The 17348-nt window shown below is 46.4% G+C and overlaps 1 protein-coding gene across 1 annotated transcript; it reads right to left on the reverse strand.

Moving 5' to 3' along the window:
- Positions 1 to 1441: 1441 nt before the first annotated feature.
- LOC117553617 (zinc finger protein 85-like) lies at positions 1442 to 17273 on the reverse strand. The gene is made up of 4 exons (XM_034227640.1): positions 17052 to 17273; positions 14616 to 14851; positions 2126 to 2847; positions 1442 to 1740 (listed from the first exon to the last, which is right to left on the reverse strand). The coding sequence occupies exons 2-4, from the start codon at positions 14842 to 14844 to the stop codon at positions 1456 to 1458; spliced, it is 1236 nt and encodes a 411-aa protein (XP_034083531.1). The 5' UTR covers positions 14845 to 14851; positions 17052 to 17273; the 3' UTR covers positions 1442 to 1455.
- Positions 17274 to 17348: the final 75 nt, after the last annotated feature.

Raw genomic sequence — 17348 nt, forward strand, 5'->3', positions numbered from 1 at the left:
GCAATATCGTTGATGAAAAGTGACGAGACGAAAATGTAGTTTACTAAATAAAAACTATGCCAAAATCTCTCTTTACTTTCGTTGACGAAAAATGAGGAGACGAAATATTATCAAAGATAACGTTACATTTCTGATAGTCAGTTTTTCTCCCAGCAGTTCCATTTCCGGTTCTGCGGCAGGGCAGCAGCTGTTTGTCTGTGCTGCACGCGGCGGTACATTTTTATTACACCGGGCAGCGGCACACTGTGAACTGTCAGGAAGACTCGGGTCTAACTCATGGTCTAACTAACCTTATTTAACAGAAAATAAAATGGCAACAACAGGGCTTGGTAGCAGTGGTCCCACTCGCGTTAATCGAATACCCCCCCGTCAGCGCGAGTGAGTGATAAATTGTGCACTCGACGGATAATAATGGATGACGGAAATGTTACAATCCTGTCTGTCAAAATGACTGACACCGAAAAAGTCTAAAGCCACCACTGCTTGGGAGAAAGAAACGATGTGATATTTGGGCCCATTGTCGCTACAATGAGGCGGAGAAAAAAAGTGAATGCATTGTTTCATCAGAAGGGAAGCAATGCGGCCATAACACAGCTAGTGAAAACACCACAAACCTGATACTCTCTGCAAAGCTTCTTAATCATTCAACCTGTGTTTTTCATCAAATAAGGACAAGATATAATCTTATTTATTTATATATACTAAAATGACAAATTATTGGTTTTGGCTAGACTAGTTTGACTGAAATGTTCTATACAATCTGATGACTAAAAAAGACTCAACAGTTTTCATTGACAAAAAGTAGACTAAAATAATTTGTTTTCTTTGACTAAAATGCTCAGACTTTTAGTCGACTAAATCTTGACTAAAATAGTTACTGTTTTAGTCGACTAAAATAAGACTAAAATGCTCAGACTTTTAGTCGACATAACTTGACTAAATAAAAACAGGATGAAGGTGACTAAATATGACTACAACTAAAAAGGAAATTTAACACAGGACTAAGACTAAAACTAAATAAAAAAATAGCTGACGAAATTAACACTATTTAGTTGTAACATTTTCAATACAAGATTATTATTAAGGCAATAGCATTATCGTAAACAAATTATCTTTAATATTTGACTGGCTGTAATAGAGCTATTTTAGGGGAGTTTAATGTCTTGTATAAAAGTTGATTGTAATTCCTATACTCCGGTTTTTAAATATGTAAAGTAACTATAGTTATCAAAAGAATGTAGTGAAGTTAATGTACAGTATTTCCCTCTGAAATCTAGTGGAGAACAAGAAGAAAGTAGCATCAATATAAAGAAAAGTTCACATACTTCATTATTGTACTCAAGTAAATGCACTTTCCACCACTGGTGACACTTCATGAGTAACTGGTTAGAATAAAACCTTATTTCCTGAACAGAGATATTCCTAAAAAACTGAAAAAATAGGTTGTTTTATAGTTTATTTATCTCGAGTTTCTTTCTGGTGAGTCAGCTGGTGGCTTGTTTGGTGCTGATGGAGCCTGAAACGTTTCTTACAGACGTTGCACTCGAAGGGTTTCTCTCCGGTGTGAATGCGTTTGTGTTTGGCGAGGTTGCTCTTGTCTGCAAATGTCTTCCCGCAGCAGTTACATCCGTAGGGTTTCAACCCGGCGTGAACTAACAGGTGATTCTTTAGGGCCACCTTCTGGGAAAAGCACTTTCCGCACGTTGTGCAGCGATGTGGTTTCTTTGACGTCTCGACGCACTTGTGAAGAAATACAAAAAAGGATAAATATTTAAAAGAAAAACACTGCATAACTTCCACAGATTAAATTTGTACATTTGTTTTAAATTATTACAAATTGTTCTCATGGTGTCAGCTACAAAATATGGCCTTTATTTAATTAATGAAGAAGTATTAAATAATTTAAATGAATTAAAGCCTTTTAAGAGTTTTTAAAGGATCCCGTAATACAAAGCAGATTATAAAATAAATCCAACTATTTTGTCAATAAAGTTCCCTAAACTTCCAAATAATTCAGAATCAGAATACCCTTATTAGTCCCACAGAGGGGACATTTACATTGTTACAGCAGAAAAGAGCCAAAGACAGCTTAATGTTACTTAATAATAATTAAAAAATGTCTCACCAGAGTTGAATCCACACATAATAGGGAGCAGCGTTTTTGTTTCTCTTCGTGAGCGATCAGGTGTTTCTTCAACACCGAGGAATGACCGTAACTTTTCCCGCACTTGTCGCATTTGTACGGTTTCTCCCCTGTGTGGCTTCGCACGTGTGACACAAGATGCTGAAGGTGTCGGTATCTTTTCCCACATTGAGAGCAGCAGAACGGTTTCTCCCCCGTGTGAATCCTGCTGTGCTTCTTCAGATTACTCCTCTCACTAAAGGCTTTGGAACAGATGATGCATTTGTAGGGTTTCTCTCCAGAATGAGTTAATTTATGCGCCGCCAACGACTCTCGGATCCTGAATCGTTTCGGACAAAGCAAGCATCCGTACGGTTTCTCTCCCGTGTGAATGCGCTCATGTTGCTGTAGTCTCGTCAGTTGCTTGAAGCTTTTCTCGCATTTGCTGCATCCGTACGGTCTCTCCTCCGAGTGACTCAGCATGTGTGATTTCAGATATCCTTTCCTGGGGAAGGATTTTCCGCATTGCTCGCATATAAACGATTTATCCTGTTTGGAAGTTACTTGGTTTGCGGTTTCTCTTGTTTTGATACAGTTTTGTCGCCGGTGTCTTGTTAAGTTGCATTTCTGTACGAAGGATTTCCCACAATCCTCACAGCGGTGACTTCGAGGCTCGGATGCAGCTTCTTGCTCATCCTTATCTGTCATTTTTTCAGTTGTCAAGTCTAGAGAGAGAAGGGAAGAACTGTAGTCAATATTCACAGTTTTTGGCTAGAAAAATAGTGGCAAAAAAATAAGTACATCAGGTTTCATAGAGCCAAAACATTTTCAGTGCTACTCAACTAGCTTTAGTAGTATATAAGTGCTTTGTTAGTATACAAGTGCTTTTTTTGAGGAAGATGTGCAGGCTTTCTGCTGTCTTGATGTCAATGGGGAGCTCATTCCACCATCTTGGAGCCAGGATAGCAAACCCACGTGTTTTTGCTGATGGGAACTTGGGTCCCCCTCGCAGTGCGGGTGCAGCGAGCCGTTTGGCTGATGCAGAGCGGAGTGCACGTGCTGGGGTGCCAGATCCATTCACAGCATGGTACGCAAGTACCATTGTACACATATCTTTAAAAATAGTAGAGTTTTTTCCCCAGAATTATACTTTTAAAAATATCTGACTTTTATTTTTTTTAAAGAATTTGACTTTTTCAAATTTCTATTTTCACCGAATTTGACTTTTTTTTTATATATAAAAAAAAAAAGATGGACTTTTATTAATCCCTCGTGGGGAAATTGTTTTTCTGCATTTTACCCATCCTAGTGTTAGGAGCAGTGTGCTGCCATTTTGAACGGCGCCCGGGGAGCAGTGTGGGGAACGGTGCCTTGCTCAGGGACACCTCGGTAGCACTTGGTCTTGCCGGGACTTGAACTGGTGACCTTCCAGTTGCCAAGCCAAGTCCCTATCGACTTCGCCACCACTGCCCCAATATACATTTGAAATAGAGATTAAACAATTAATTTAGAGACATTTTATCAGCATTTCTTTATAAATATATACGATGTGTAGTCAGGTTTGTTCTCTCTACGGAAAAAGGACACTTTCTCAAATTCTGAATTTTTTTCTCCCAGAATTAGACTTATTAAAATGTCCGACTTTAAAAAAAAAATGTTTTACAGAATTTGACTTTTTCGCAGAATTTAATGTTTTTTCTCCAATTTCGGTTAGGAATTTCCTTTTTTCCCCATGATTCTGACTTTTCCCCAGAATTAGACTTTTTATCACATTTTATTTGCATTCAAAATAGAGATTAAACGTAAATTAATATTTAATCAGCATTTTCTTCATAAATATACAATGTGTTGTTTTTATCAGAGTCAGGTTTATTCTCTCTACAGGAAAAGGGGCACTTTAAAGCAGGGGTCGGCAACCCCTAGGTGCACGTGCCACCATTGGCACGCGGCACCGTAACCAGTGGCACACTAGGAATAAGTGTGCAAAATATTTAAATTGTATTTTCGGATTCTGAATGAGACCGCCGCCAGAGCGCGTCTCACCGTTACCTGCAGAAGGAAGCCATGCACGCAACGCAGAAATCTAGACCGCAACAGAATTAAACAAGCGACTGCCTGTTTTTCCTGGCAAAGGACAAGTTCCTTGAACACAACTCGAGCGTAACGTGTCATCATGTGGTGTAGTGCTGCCGGAGAGCACCGGAACGCCGCTCCAGCACTTCAAAAAATGCCGCAGTTTGTCTGTGTCTTTAGTTCTAAGCCCAGTGGCGATCTGTTCATCTGACATACTGAACAGACAATAACGCCATCGAAAATAATATGCTACAGTACAGTACAACTATTCCTGGGTCTTTGTGTGTCATTCAAGCTTGGCTCTCTGTGTGTGTGTGTGTGTGTGTGTGTGTGTGTGTGTGTGTGTGTGTGTGTGTGTGTGTGTGTGTGTGTGTGTGGCACGAGCGCATTGTGTGTGAGCGAGAGAGAGAGAGAGAGAGACAGCGGTACTAGGGATTATTAGCATCTGGTTAGCTAGCTATGCTAACGAATATAAGGAGCTGTTTCTACAACCAGGTGGAAGAGAGCTCTCTCCTGACAGACTCAGATAACCTCAGCTCAGTGAGGTAAAGACACACCTTTCTATGATCATTATAGTTATAAATAAGAGAATAAAGTAAACAGGTATAAAATACTATATGACAGTAAAAAAAATTGATGCTTTTAAAAAAGGTCCCATGTCATGGCCATTTCTAATGATCATAATGTCATCGTTGAGGTCGACTAGAATAGATTTACATTGTTCAATTTTCCAAAATCACATTGGTTTCTCATACAGCATCTCTGTATAGTATGTGTATTCACTCTCTGTCCTAAACGGCTTGTTGGAGCTCCTGACCCCCCCCCCTCCATGTGAGCCCAGTGGCCGTCTGCGAGACAGCCAGACACATCGAAACCCAGCCCGAAACACACACACATCAGCATTCCGCAGCCTGGCTGGGAGTTTGTGTGTGTGTGCTCAGGCTGAGTTCCGCGGTGTCTCGCTGTCTCGCCAAACCCACACCAGTGAGCCAGCTCAAAGTGTCCCACGAGCCTCGAAACGTCCCGCCGTGTGTAAGGAAGTCCGCGGATTGGTCCAAACGTAACGGCTCCACGGACGTAACATTACTATACCCAAATACGTCACTATACCCAAGAAGAAAACAATGGAAAAAGAGAAATCTCCAACGAGGCGTTCTGTCAACAGAGACAGGTCTTTTCTGTGTTAGAGTTGTACTCGCTACAGGGTGTACTTTGAGGGTTTGTGACTCTGCAGACCGTTTACATGAAGAAAAAGCTACATAACGATAGTTACGGCTGTAACTACTGATCTATGAGTCCCGGATGACCGCCAGAGGCGGTGCTTTAAGCACTGGATATGTCCATCGCGCGCATGCGCAGCTCGAGTACCAATAACAACAAAGTCACCTGTGACCCACGTGACACCGGCTATATCAGTGTCGTCAGAGGATCTGTTCCGAGAATCTTCTCGCGAGCACACAATAATTCTGAGTGACAGGAAACTCTGGCAGCCCAAGATGTTGAGATGCTCCTTGTAGAGTGGCATCTCAGCCCGATGGCAGGGGGCGGCCACTGGCCCCGTAAGCCTGTGAGATGGTATCGACAACCCAGTGGGGCAGCCACTGGTTAGAGGGCATAACCTCCTTTAGTGTCGCCAGGGCAAAATCAAGAGTTGCTCCTACTGCCGTATACAGGTAGTAGCCTTGATATATGCCCTTTGGGCACCCCCAGGGCAACGGAAACTTCGACGTGCCGTACTCCTGAATGTCAAAGCGTGCCAGCTGGGCAGGCTGATTGAAGTGGGTTTGTGGAAGGACCCCGGGCAGGAATGCCACATTTGCCCAAAGGGCAACGCCTGAGAGTCCCACCTCGGGCATGTATCGTTTATGGAGAGGACATGCAACTCTCCGACTCGCTTCCCTGAGGCTATGGCAAGCAGAAATGCTGCCTTTGTGGACAGCCACCTAAGCCCCACCTGGGCCAGGGGCTCGAAGGGAGGAGATGATAGGGCATCCGGCAGCAGGGGCAGGTCCCAAGCCGGAGCCCTCGGGGTGCTAGGGGGACGCTGCCGTAAAGCCCCTCTCATAAAGAGGGACACCGACCTGTGGCACCCCGCCGTGGCGCCGTCGACCCGAACATGTCGGGCAGAAATAGCAGCCAAATAAATTCAGAGTGGAGTGAGAACGTCCACTATCTAGAAGGGACTGTTGTCTAAGCAACAACGTACATGCTGTCCCCAAGGAACACGCACATTCTTGCCCCCCAGTTGGGGTAGAAAGTGCGTGAGTGCAAGCTGCACAGCCCGAAGCTCTAGCACGTTGACCTGGCGCGCACCCTCCTGGGTAGACCACTGACCCTGAACGGTCCTGCCCTGCCGCACTGCACCCCACCCTGAGAGACATGCACCTATGGTGATGGTCTCCTGGCGGGATGGGATGGCGCCCACGGGCACGCCCATCAGGAGATAGGCCCTGCCCCTCCAGCGTGACAGAGAGTGGAGGCAATGCTGCGACACCCTGACTTCCCTGTGCCTGTGCCACTTTGCGTCCAAGTGAAGGCTGTTCAGCCACATCTGCATGGGGCGCAACGACAGCGGGCCTAAGGGCCCAGCGGCCGAGGCAGCCGCCAGTCTGCCCAAGGGCCGGAGGAACTGAATATAAGGCACCATCTTGCCCGGCCCACGTGGAAGTAGGCATCCCTCAAGTCCACGGTTGAGAACCACTCCACCTGTGCAGTGGTAATGGCAGCACCTTCAGGAATCTGTTGATTCCTCTGAGGTCCAAGATCGGGCGAAATCCGCCGACTTTCTTGCTCACGAGAAAGTACGCCGAGTAGAACCCCCTGGGCTAAGCAGAGGGTCTTACTGGCTCGATTGCGTCCTTGGACAGAAGGACGGACAACTCTTGGGCCAGAGCTAGGGCCCCTGCCGGATTGCTGACGACTGTCAATTAGACACAGCCGAAGGCTAGGGGCCGGAGCTGCGGTCCGTACCCCTGGGTTAAGGTGAAAACCACCCAAGGGCCGGAAGTACAGACCGCCCAGTAACTGAGCTGCTGCTGGGAAAGCAGCCGACGACCGCCCCCGGGATTTCAGGGCCCAGCCCCCGGCCCCTGGAGCCCCTTGGGGGGCGCCGGTAAGGCTCTGGGGCACGAGGCCGCCTGGAAGTGCGGCCTGGAAGGTGGGCGACCTGGGGCACGAAAGTCATTGGGAGGCGGTTGAGTGGGCCGCTAAGACCTCTGCAGACCACCCCTGTAATCCGGCGGCTGAGTGCGGCTGCTAGAGCGGCCCCTGGGCCTGCTGGGAATGGGCACAGGTCTGCGAAGACCCGAGAGCTGCTGCCTGGTCTGCCTAGCTTGGGCAGCACGCTCCAGTGCCTCCAGGGCAGCTGACCTAAACAGCTCCCCTGGCTCGACTGCTACGCTACGGAGGACTCCTACATGCCTCCGTTAGTGGTGACTGGGCCAGCCAAACCTGGCAACAAGTCTGTACCAGCGACAAGGCGTCCTCATACAGAGGTGCGTCAGCCAAAGGAGGTGCGCCAACCGAAGGAGGGGCGTCAACCGAAGGGGGGGGGGGGGGGGGGGCAGGTGGCCCGCTAGCAGCCCCTACACCGGGCCCAGACTGAAGGGCCAAGAGGCGACTTCATCATGCCCCTATCGGCAGCTAGCCGATCCACTTTAGAGGACAGCCTGTTTCTAGTCCTTCTATTGGGGGGAGCACCCATAGCCATCGCTCCCTCAAGTCGCCGGGAATGGCCGAATTGATCTGGAGGAGGATGTGACAAGGAGAGGTGTCTGTTGGCTGCTGCCAGACGTTCCACCTCAGTGATTCTTGCCACTCTGAGCGCCCGAGGCCTGCAGCTACTGCTCATAACAAACTAATCTCTTCTCATCCTGCACCTGTCCGCCGTAACCTTTGTTCCCTCTCCCCCTCTACCTTTGCCTCATCGGTGCTCTCAGCCCTCCCTTCCTCGGACTCGTTCCAACTACTACCTCCAAACTCTGCTGCAGAAACTCTCCTCTCTACTCTCTCATCCACTCTGGACTCTCTCTGTCCTCTCACATCTCGGCAGGCTCGTCAGTCCCCTCGTTCTCCCTGGCTAAATGATGCACTGCGTGCTAATAGAACCGTCCTTCGGGCAGCAGAGCGGAAACGGTGGAAATCCAAACACTGTGACGACCTCCTAACCTAACAGGCTCTCCTCTCCTCTTTCTCTGCTTCGATCTCTCAGGCAAAAAGCACTTTCTTTCAAGATAAGATCCAATTCTCCTATTCCAATCCCAAAAAACTATTTTCCATCTTCTCCACCCTCTTGGACCCTCCCAAAGCCCCTCCCCCCTCCTCACTTCTGTCAATCGACTTTGTTACCCACTTTGAAAAAAAAGGTTGATGATATTCGCTCTTCTTTTTCTGACTCACCTTTACTCACCGCTGGGTCACCAGACCTTCCTTCCACCAACACACTAACCTCCTTTTCCCCTCTCTCTCCAAGTGAGGTTCTTACCCTCACTACCTCTGCCCGCCCTACCACCTGTCCTCTGGACCCCATCTCTTCAAACCTCCTTCAGACAATCGCTCCTGATATTCTACCGTTTCTCTCCCATTTCATCAACACTTCTCTAACTTCTGGTCACTTTCCAAACAGTCTCAAGGAGGCAAGAGTAAACACTCTCCTAAAGAAACCCACTCTCAACCCGTCTGATGTTATAAACTACAGGCCTGTCTCTCTCCTCCCGTTCCTGTCTAAAACACTTGAACGCGCTGTCTTTAAACAACTCTCCTGTTATCTCCATCAGAACAACCTTCTGGATCCGCACCAGTCTGGTTTCAAGGCAGGTCACTCCACAGAAACTGCTCTCATTGCTGTCACTGAGGAACTGCACACTGCCAAAACAGCATCCCTTTCCTCTGTCATCATCCTGTTGGACCTGTCTGCTGCATTCGACACGGTGAATCATCAGATCCTCCTTCGCACTCTCCAAAAACTTGGAGTTTCAGGTTCTGCACTTTCCCTCCTCACCTCATACCTCAAAGACCGTACCTACAGGGTGACTTGGAGAGGGTCTGAGTCCGACCCTTGTCAATTAACTACAGGGGTCCCTCAGGGCTCTGTTCTTGGTCCCCTCCTCTTCTCCCTGTACACAAACTCGCTCGGATCAGTCATTAGCCCGCATGGTTTTTCATACCACTGCTACGCTGACGACACCCAATTAATTCTGTCCTTTCCCCGCTCAGAGACCCAGGTCTTCGCACGCATCTCTGCTTGTCTAGCTGACATCTCTCAGTGGATGTCTGCTCACCACCTCAAGCTCAACCTTGACAAGACTGAGCTGCTCTTCCTTCCGGGAAAAGATTGTCCCACTCTTGACCTAACAATCAACATCAGCACCTCAGTTGTTTCCCCGACTCAGACTGCAAGGAATCTGGGTGTGACCCTAGATAACAACCTGTCCTTCACTGCAAACATCGCTGCTACAACCCGTTGCTGCAGATACACGCTTTACAACATCAGGAAGATACGTCCCCAGCTGACACAGAAAGCGACGCAGGTTCTGGTCCAGGCTCTCGTCATCTCACGCCTAGACTACTGCAACTCCCTCCTGGCTGGTCTACCTGCATGTGCCATCCGACCTCTGCAGCTCACCCAGAATGCAGCGGCTCGCCTGGTCTTCAACCTTCCTAAATTTTCCCACACCACTCCGCTCCTCCGCTCCCTTCACTGGCTTCCGGTAACTGCTAGAATCCACTTCAAGACACTGGTACTTGCGTACCATGCTGCGAATGGATCTGGCCCTTCGTACATCCAGGACATGGTTAAACCGTACACCCCAGCGCGTGCACTCCGCTCTGCATCAGCCAAACGACTCGCTGCACCCTCGCTGCGAGGGGGATCCAAGTTCCCATCAGCAAAAACATGTGGGTTTGCTATCCTGGCTCCAAGATGGTGGAATGAGCTCCCCATTGACATCAGGACAGCAGATAGCTTACACACCTTCCAGACTGAAAACTCATCTCTTTCGACTCCACTTCGAGCGATAGAACTATTAACAAAGCACTTATATACTAATAAAGGACTGGCTTATCTAAAGCCAGTTGAGTAGCACTTGAAATGTTTGGCTTTATGAAACCTGATGTACTTATATGATTTTGTTTTCTTCAAGGTTGTGTCTTCCTGGTCGAATGTACAAGTTTATTGTAAGTCGCTTTGGATAAAAGCGTCAGCTAAATGCAATGTAATGTAATGCAGGCGTTTACCGTGAGAACCTCCCTCAGATGCTCGAATTTCGTCCCCACTGACCGCCAGAGGCGGCCGAGGCAGGAGGGGCAGCGGTCGTGGCCGTCCTCGGGCTCAAGAGAAGCCATACAGGCGCTACATGAATGAGCCATTTTGTAGGTAGCCAGATGCAGCGTAGCCGGGAGCGGGTGCGGGAACACCGCCTTCACCAGCTACCTGCTTAATGGAAAGAGTAGAGCGTTGCTGCTACTCGCCGAACAGAAAGAGGGATGTAATTACACCCACGTTACCGGCAGAGGGAGCGGGAGCGGGAGCGAGAGCACTGCCTTCACTGATTGAGTTAGAGACGAATGCCAGATGCAGCGTAACCGGGAGCGGGTACGGGAACACAGCCTTCACCGGCTACCTGCTTAACGGAAAAACGAGGCAGTTCAGCGTCTACCAGGAGCGGGGGCGAGAACTGCCTTCACTGGTTGAGTTAGAGACGAACGCCAGATGCAGCGTAACCGGGAGCGGGTGCGGGAACACAGCCTTCACCAGCTACCTGCTGAACGGGAAGAGTAGAGCGGTGCTGCTACTCGCTGAACAGAAAAAGGGATGTAGCTACATCCGCATTACCGGCAGAGGGAGCGGGAACGAGAGCACTGCCTTCACCTAGCTGGGTAAAATAAAGAAGCTTAACAGTACACGCAAGACGTTAGCCGAGCGGCTGCTGCTAACGATCAAGCGAGATCAAGTCAAATAACACACATGTTTAAGACCAGATAACTAGCTTCTAAAGAAGAGAACAGCACAGAGCCGTAGTTACAGCAGTAACCATGGCCAGTGCTCACACGGTACATAACCATAGTTACAGTAGTAACTATGGCCAGGCCAGTACTTACACGGCTTAGAACCGTAGTTACAGTAGTAACTATGGCCAGTACTTACACAGCATAGAGCCGTAGTTACAGTAGTAACTATGGCCAGTACTTACACAGCATAGAGCCGTAGTTACAGTAGTAACTATGGCCAGTACTTACACAGCATAGAGCCGTAGTTACGGTATTGACTATGGCCAGTACTTGCACGGCTTGGAACCGTAGTTACAGTAGTAACTATGGCCAGTACTTACGGCTTAGAACCGTAGTTACAGTAGTAACTATGGCCAGTACTTACACAGCATAGAGTCGTAGTTACGGTATTGACTATGGCCAGTACTTACATGGCTTGGAACCGTAGTTACGGTAGCAACTATGGCCAGTACTTACACAGCATAGAGTCGTAGTTACGGTATTGACAATGGCCAGGACTTACACGGCTTGGAACCGTAGTTACAGTAGTAACTATGGCCAGTACTTACACAGCATAGAGTCGTAGTTACGGTATTGACTATGGCCAGTACTTACATGGCTTGGAACCGTAGTTACGGTAGCAACTATGGCCAGTACTTACACAGCATAGAGTCGTAGTTACGGTATTGACAATGGCCAGGACTTACACGGCTTGGAACCGTAGTTACAGTAGCAACTATGGCCAGTACTTACACAGCATAGAGTCGTAGTTACGGTATTGACTATGGCCAGGACTTACACGGCTTGGAACCGTAGTTACAGTAGTAACTATGGCCAGGACTTACACGGCTTGGAACCGTAGTTACAGTAGTAACTATGGCCAGTACTTACGGCTTAGAACCTTAGTTACAGTAGTAACTATGGCCAGTACTTACACCGCCTAGAGCCGTAATTACGATATTGACTATGGCCAGTACTTACGCGGCTTGGAACCGTAGCTACGGTAGTAACTGTGGCTGGTGCCTAAAAGTGTCACCAAATGGCTGCCCACTAGATAATAGAATATTGGGAGGATGAAATCCTCTTTAATGGCCACACATGCAGAGCACACATCACACAGTGAAGATTGTTCTCTGCATATCGTCCTAGTGCTAGGAGTCTAGTACTAGGAGCAGTAAATACAACGATATAGCGCTACTGCAACTATACCGTGCGTTTACCGGGAGCGGGAGTTAAATAATGAAGCTTAACAGTACATGCAAGGTGTAATTAGCTTCTAAGAAAGAGAACAGCCCGCATAGAACCGTAGGCCATGGTTACAGTAGTAACCGCCAGGCTTGGAATTTCGTCATTTTAGGGGCAAGGCCATTTGGCCTTCCCGTTCACATTTTTTTTAAGGGCACAAAGGCCACATGACAGGGCACAAAGGCCGTTTGGTTAAATTACGCTGGTCAATCAACATGACAGAAAAGTGTAGCACTAACGTCAACACCAGTCGTTTTACAAATGGCTGAATAGCAATAGTGTTTCTTTAACGTATACGTTAAGTTCAGCCATAAACCACATAAGTCAGTCATGTATTATATCAAAACCGCTTAGCAAGAAAAATACTAGATTCAAAGGTGACAGCTATCTGCTAGCTTGTAGAAGCAACACTAGATGTAGACCCATTGAAGGGAAGACGTTAGCGCTATCCAAACTAGCTAGCTATCGCTATTTTTCATGAGAAATGTAACGAGTCGACTTTAAATAGGCTAATACAATGGTAATTACCTATCAATAGTACTTTCTATAAACACGTAAATGTTAAGTCCTTTCAAATACTACCACATACTTCAGTTAAATCATATCAAAACAGCTTGGTCCGCTTGCTTACCTGTGCTTGTCTTGCTCCCGCGGCTGAGGAGGAGGCTGTCGGGCCCCTACAGGCATTTCTGACGGAACAATCACAGCAGAGCAATCGCTCTGATCCACAGGCACGGGACTATCCTACTGCGCGCACTAATATGACTTCACTCACGTTGTTTACACTGGAACTTTTTGACAGGGGCACCAAGGCCACTTTGGCCGTGAATTGCATTTTTTTTCACAGGGCATCACGGCCAAAGTGCGGGCCAAAGTCGGCCATGGCCGTGAAATTCCCACCCTGGTAACCGCACATGCAGAGCACACAGCACCCGCAGTGAAGATTGTTCTCTGCATATCATCCAAGTGCTAGGAGTCTAGTACTAGGAGCAGTAATACAACGATATACCGCTACTGCAATCAAACCCTATGCTACCGGAAGCGGGAGCACTGCCCTCACCGGCTGAGTTAATAATTAAGCTTAACAGCAAGGTGTTAGCCAAGCGGCTGCTGCTAACAATCAAGCGACCAAGTCAGAACACAAATGTTAAGACCAGATAATAGCTTCTAAGAAATAGAAAGTACTTACCTTACTCTCTGCATCTAAACGAAAAACGGGTTTAAAATATGCCACTCTGGGCTTTCCATACTAAATTGAATGAGGGACACAGCCAAAGCTGGGACTCAAATGCTAATGATAGCTCGGGCACAACGCCACAAGCAGAACTTTCAAAAGAGCATAAGGGCAACTTTATGGGAGAGGAAGCGGGAACACTGTCGTCACCAGAAAGCCAAACAAAAAATAAGACAGCAATCAGGACAACTTGGCTGGGAGAGGGTGCGGGGACACAGCCATCACCAGCAACAAGCTGACACCAACCTGTCTGTCGAGGCTCTGCACAGCCGGCCACAGCTCCTGGAGGACGCGTTAACGACCCGTAGCTCCGACTGTCAGTCACGAAGCTGCACGCGGCCAGCTGCTTGCAGAGAAATCCCTCAGATCAAACGTTCAAACCTGAACGCTGTAGGCTACAAAAATGTAGCCACGGTACCCTCGCGCAGCGAGAAGATGAAAGGAACAGATCCTCTGACGACACCGGCTGATATAGCCGGTGTCACGTGGGTCACAGGTGACTTTGTTGGTATTGGTACTCGAGCTGCGCATGCGCGCGATGGACATATCCAGTGCTTAAAGCACCGCCTCTGGCGGTCAGTAGGGACGAAATAGAACACACAAGAGGACGGGTAATAACCAGAAAAGCATGATATGGGACCTTTAACTTCAACATTTAAAAAATAATCTTCCCTGGGGAGCATGCCCCCGGACCCCCCTGGAGGAGGTTAGTACCCCCCTAGAGGAGGATAGGTCCATCCCCCACTTAAATCATGTTTACATGGATAGGTTGCTAAATACATTTGCACACATCTTGTGTCCATATCTTTCTGTTTGGGTGGTCATGCCACACCGTGCACGTGCATGCGCAAGTCATAGTGATCTTAATGTGGATGAGGCACACTGATCACATTTCTTTTTAAATGGCACTTCATATCCAAAAGGTTGCTACCCTGCTTTAAAGAGACGCCTTACCTCCATATTCCACCTCAGGAGTTTCTAGTTCTTCATCTTCCCGTTGCTCCGGAGCGGAGACGATATCTGGAGCGATGTTTGGTTTTCCTGCTTCCTGTTTACTTTCCTCTGTTTCCTTCAGGGACTCCACGGATATTTCGTCGGCATTCCCGTTTATTCCCGGAGTTTTTAGGCAGTCCACCAAACAGACCGACAGCCGCTTGAAGCCGAGCGGAGACATGATCTCCATCTGCAGACTGAAAGAAACGAGATTCAAATGTAAAAGAAAACCAGGCCACATCTTTAAAAAGGTTTCACTGCTGTGATACTTTTGTTGCATTTATATTATTTTCATAACATATCTTTTTTAACTAGATTTACCAGCATTTGCTGCGCCTCGTTTTATGTTTTCTGTGGTGGGAAGCACTTTGTGACTTTTAAAAAGATGTGCTTTAGATCTCAAGTTCTCTCATCATTATTGCTTGTTCTACTTTTAGGCACAATTTATATACATTTCATTTAATATTCCAATCCCCACACTTAATGTAAATAATATCCTGCTTTATATTGTGTCGAAAGCCCTTCAATAGGGTTTTAATGTCAGAGTTCTTGATTTCTTCTGAAAGGAAACAACATTCAAATGTAAAAGAAAACCAGTAATAAGCCAACACAATGCTGTGAGCATCTAAAGCAGGGTAAACCTCCGGACCATTTGGTACGGCCCTCGAGGTAATTTATACACACACTCAAAAAAGAAAAAAATTAAAGAAATGTAGACTGCAAAATAATTAAACAAGCGGGTGCCTGTTTTTCAGGATGCACTTAAAGGTGGGTCATGTTGGGGAAACCGGCTCGAGTGGCGAGAATTAGAAAATACACAACCGGAACAAATCTGCCCCTTCCTCACAGAGCCCCTCCTCCAACACACAGGAACGCGCACATGACCAATGAGGGCACGAGATCAGTTTGTGCCCAGATGGAAGGCTGACAGGCAGGTAGGCCATCCAGTTACTTTAGCCGGCTCAGATGATTGGTCGAGCTTTCTACAGCGCCACGGCTTCAAAGCACTTCAGATATTCATTGCTATCAGGATGTTAAGAGCATTCCATGGAATATAATAACAAGTGTTTCTCCAGCCGGTTTCTCAAACTTACCTACCTGTAAGTTTTTCTCAGATTCTCGTATTTTTTTCTCATAATTTAACTTTACTATCATAGTAATTAATTTTATATTGCAAATATATTTCACAAATAAAATAAAGCAGTCAACATCTCCATCAGCCATCTGAAAGTAACAAGATTCTACCAGTACTAAGAAAACGACAGTTAGCATCAAATGCAAATCAAGCAATAATGCAGTTATTCATATTGTAATATAAATATACATGTGACGAATATACACTCAAGTATTAACACTATGAACGGTATAAGGCAGTGGTTCCCAAACGTTTTCAGTCGGCCCCCATTGGGTAATTGGAAATATTTCCGCCCCCCCCCCCAACCCAGTTCCCATCTATATTGGTAGGATGAATTGTATATTGTTGTAAAAACATTACATTTTCTCTGCTAATAATAAGAAGATACAAAGTTCCAACTATAATATTATGGATTACACATGAACTAAAGTGCTTGTAATAGATACTGTGAATTAATTTGGCCTAATTAAAACTAGTAGGCCTTCTTCCCTGAGTAGTAGATTTTTAAATTTAAATGTCTTTAAGGAAAATATATGAATGAACACTTAACTACTATTTCTACTGCAGGTTGCAAACGATCACATCACTTTACCATTCCACACATAGTCTATCAATGACTTGCGTGTGCTTGCTGTCCCTCGCAGATCTTCTCAAAGCGGGGCTGTTGTTTTGAGACTGCCCCTCAGTTCATTCTCAGTTCAGCTTTGATCTGTATTTGGTTTTGATGGCAGCAACAGCAGAAAAGCCTCTCACACAAGTAGGGTGTTGCAAAAGGCAGCATTATGCCCACAGCTCTCTGACCAATGACACATGTTCGAGCAGTGTTTATTTACAATGTCATCCCGCGCCCCCATACAGTACCTCCGCGAACCACCAGGGGTCGCACCCACAGAAAACCACTGGTATAAGGCAATATAAACAGAAGTATAAACAAATAATACACTATAGATCAGGTATAGATAAGACAGTATCATACAGACACAATACAGAATAAATATAAACATATTATAGACCGCTACAGACCTTTTTAAATCATAAATATACCTGAGGAACATTATGCTGCATTTCCATTGTTACCATTTACTTCAGCTAACCTAGCATTACATTGGAGGCTCAAACCGATGCTAACGTTAGCTCTTTACAGCTTCTGTCCACGTGTAATCCATACTTTACCTTCTAGTATGAGTTGTTTAACTGTTTTTAGTGAACTTAAACTGTCTCTAAACATTATAAAACATGTTGAAAACACCGTAAAAACGTACCAAATGGAGATAGAGTCCAGTGTTTTCGGCTGTTAAACACGGATATCCGATCGTAAATAAGAGTAAACTGGTGTCGTTATGCTCTCTGTTTGTGTAACTGGTTTCCCGCCGTGTTCTGACGGTGATAAACTCCAGAAAACACGATTAAAAACAGGATAAAACATCCGAACAAGAAGCCGTGGAGGAATCCTCAAACAAAAGCTGCTTGGCATTTACTTCCGGGTTAAACGAGTTGGTCAACCAATGGGCTTCGAAAAACCTACAAATGGGCGGGATCTTTAATACATTTAGCGCCAA

The sequence above is a fragment of the Gymnodraco acuticeps genome, unplaced genomic scaffold (assembly GCF_902827175.1).
Source record: "Gymnodraco acuticeps unplaced genomic scaffold, fGymAcu1.1, whole genome shotgun sequence".
NCBI lineage: Eukaryota > Metazoa > Chordata > Actinopteri > Perciformes > Bathydraconidae > Gymnodraco > Gymnodraco acuticeps.

Bases quoted from the DNA above. Each gene is read 5' to 3' on its own strand.
- LOC117553617 (XM_034227640.1), bottom strand. From the start codon at position 14,844: ATGGAGATCATGTCTCCGCTCGGCTTCAAGCGGCTGTCGGTCTGTTTG. The intron at 2,848-14,615 runs GTAAGGCGTCTC...TTCTCTCTCTAG, and splicing joins TCCTGAGGTGGAATATGGAG to ACTTGACAACTGAAAAAATG. The intron at 1,741-2,125 runs GTGAGACATTTT...TTTCTTCACAAG, and splicing joins TATGTGTGGATTCAACTCTG to TGCGTCGAGACGTCAAAGAA.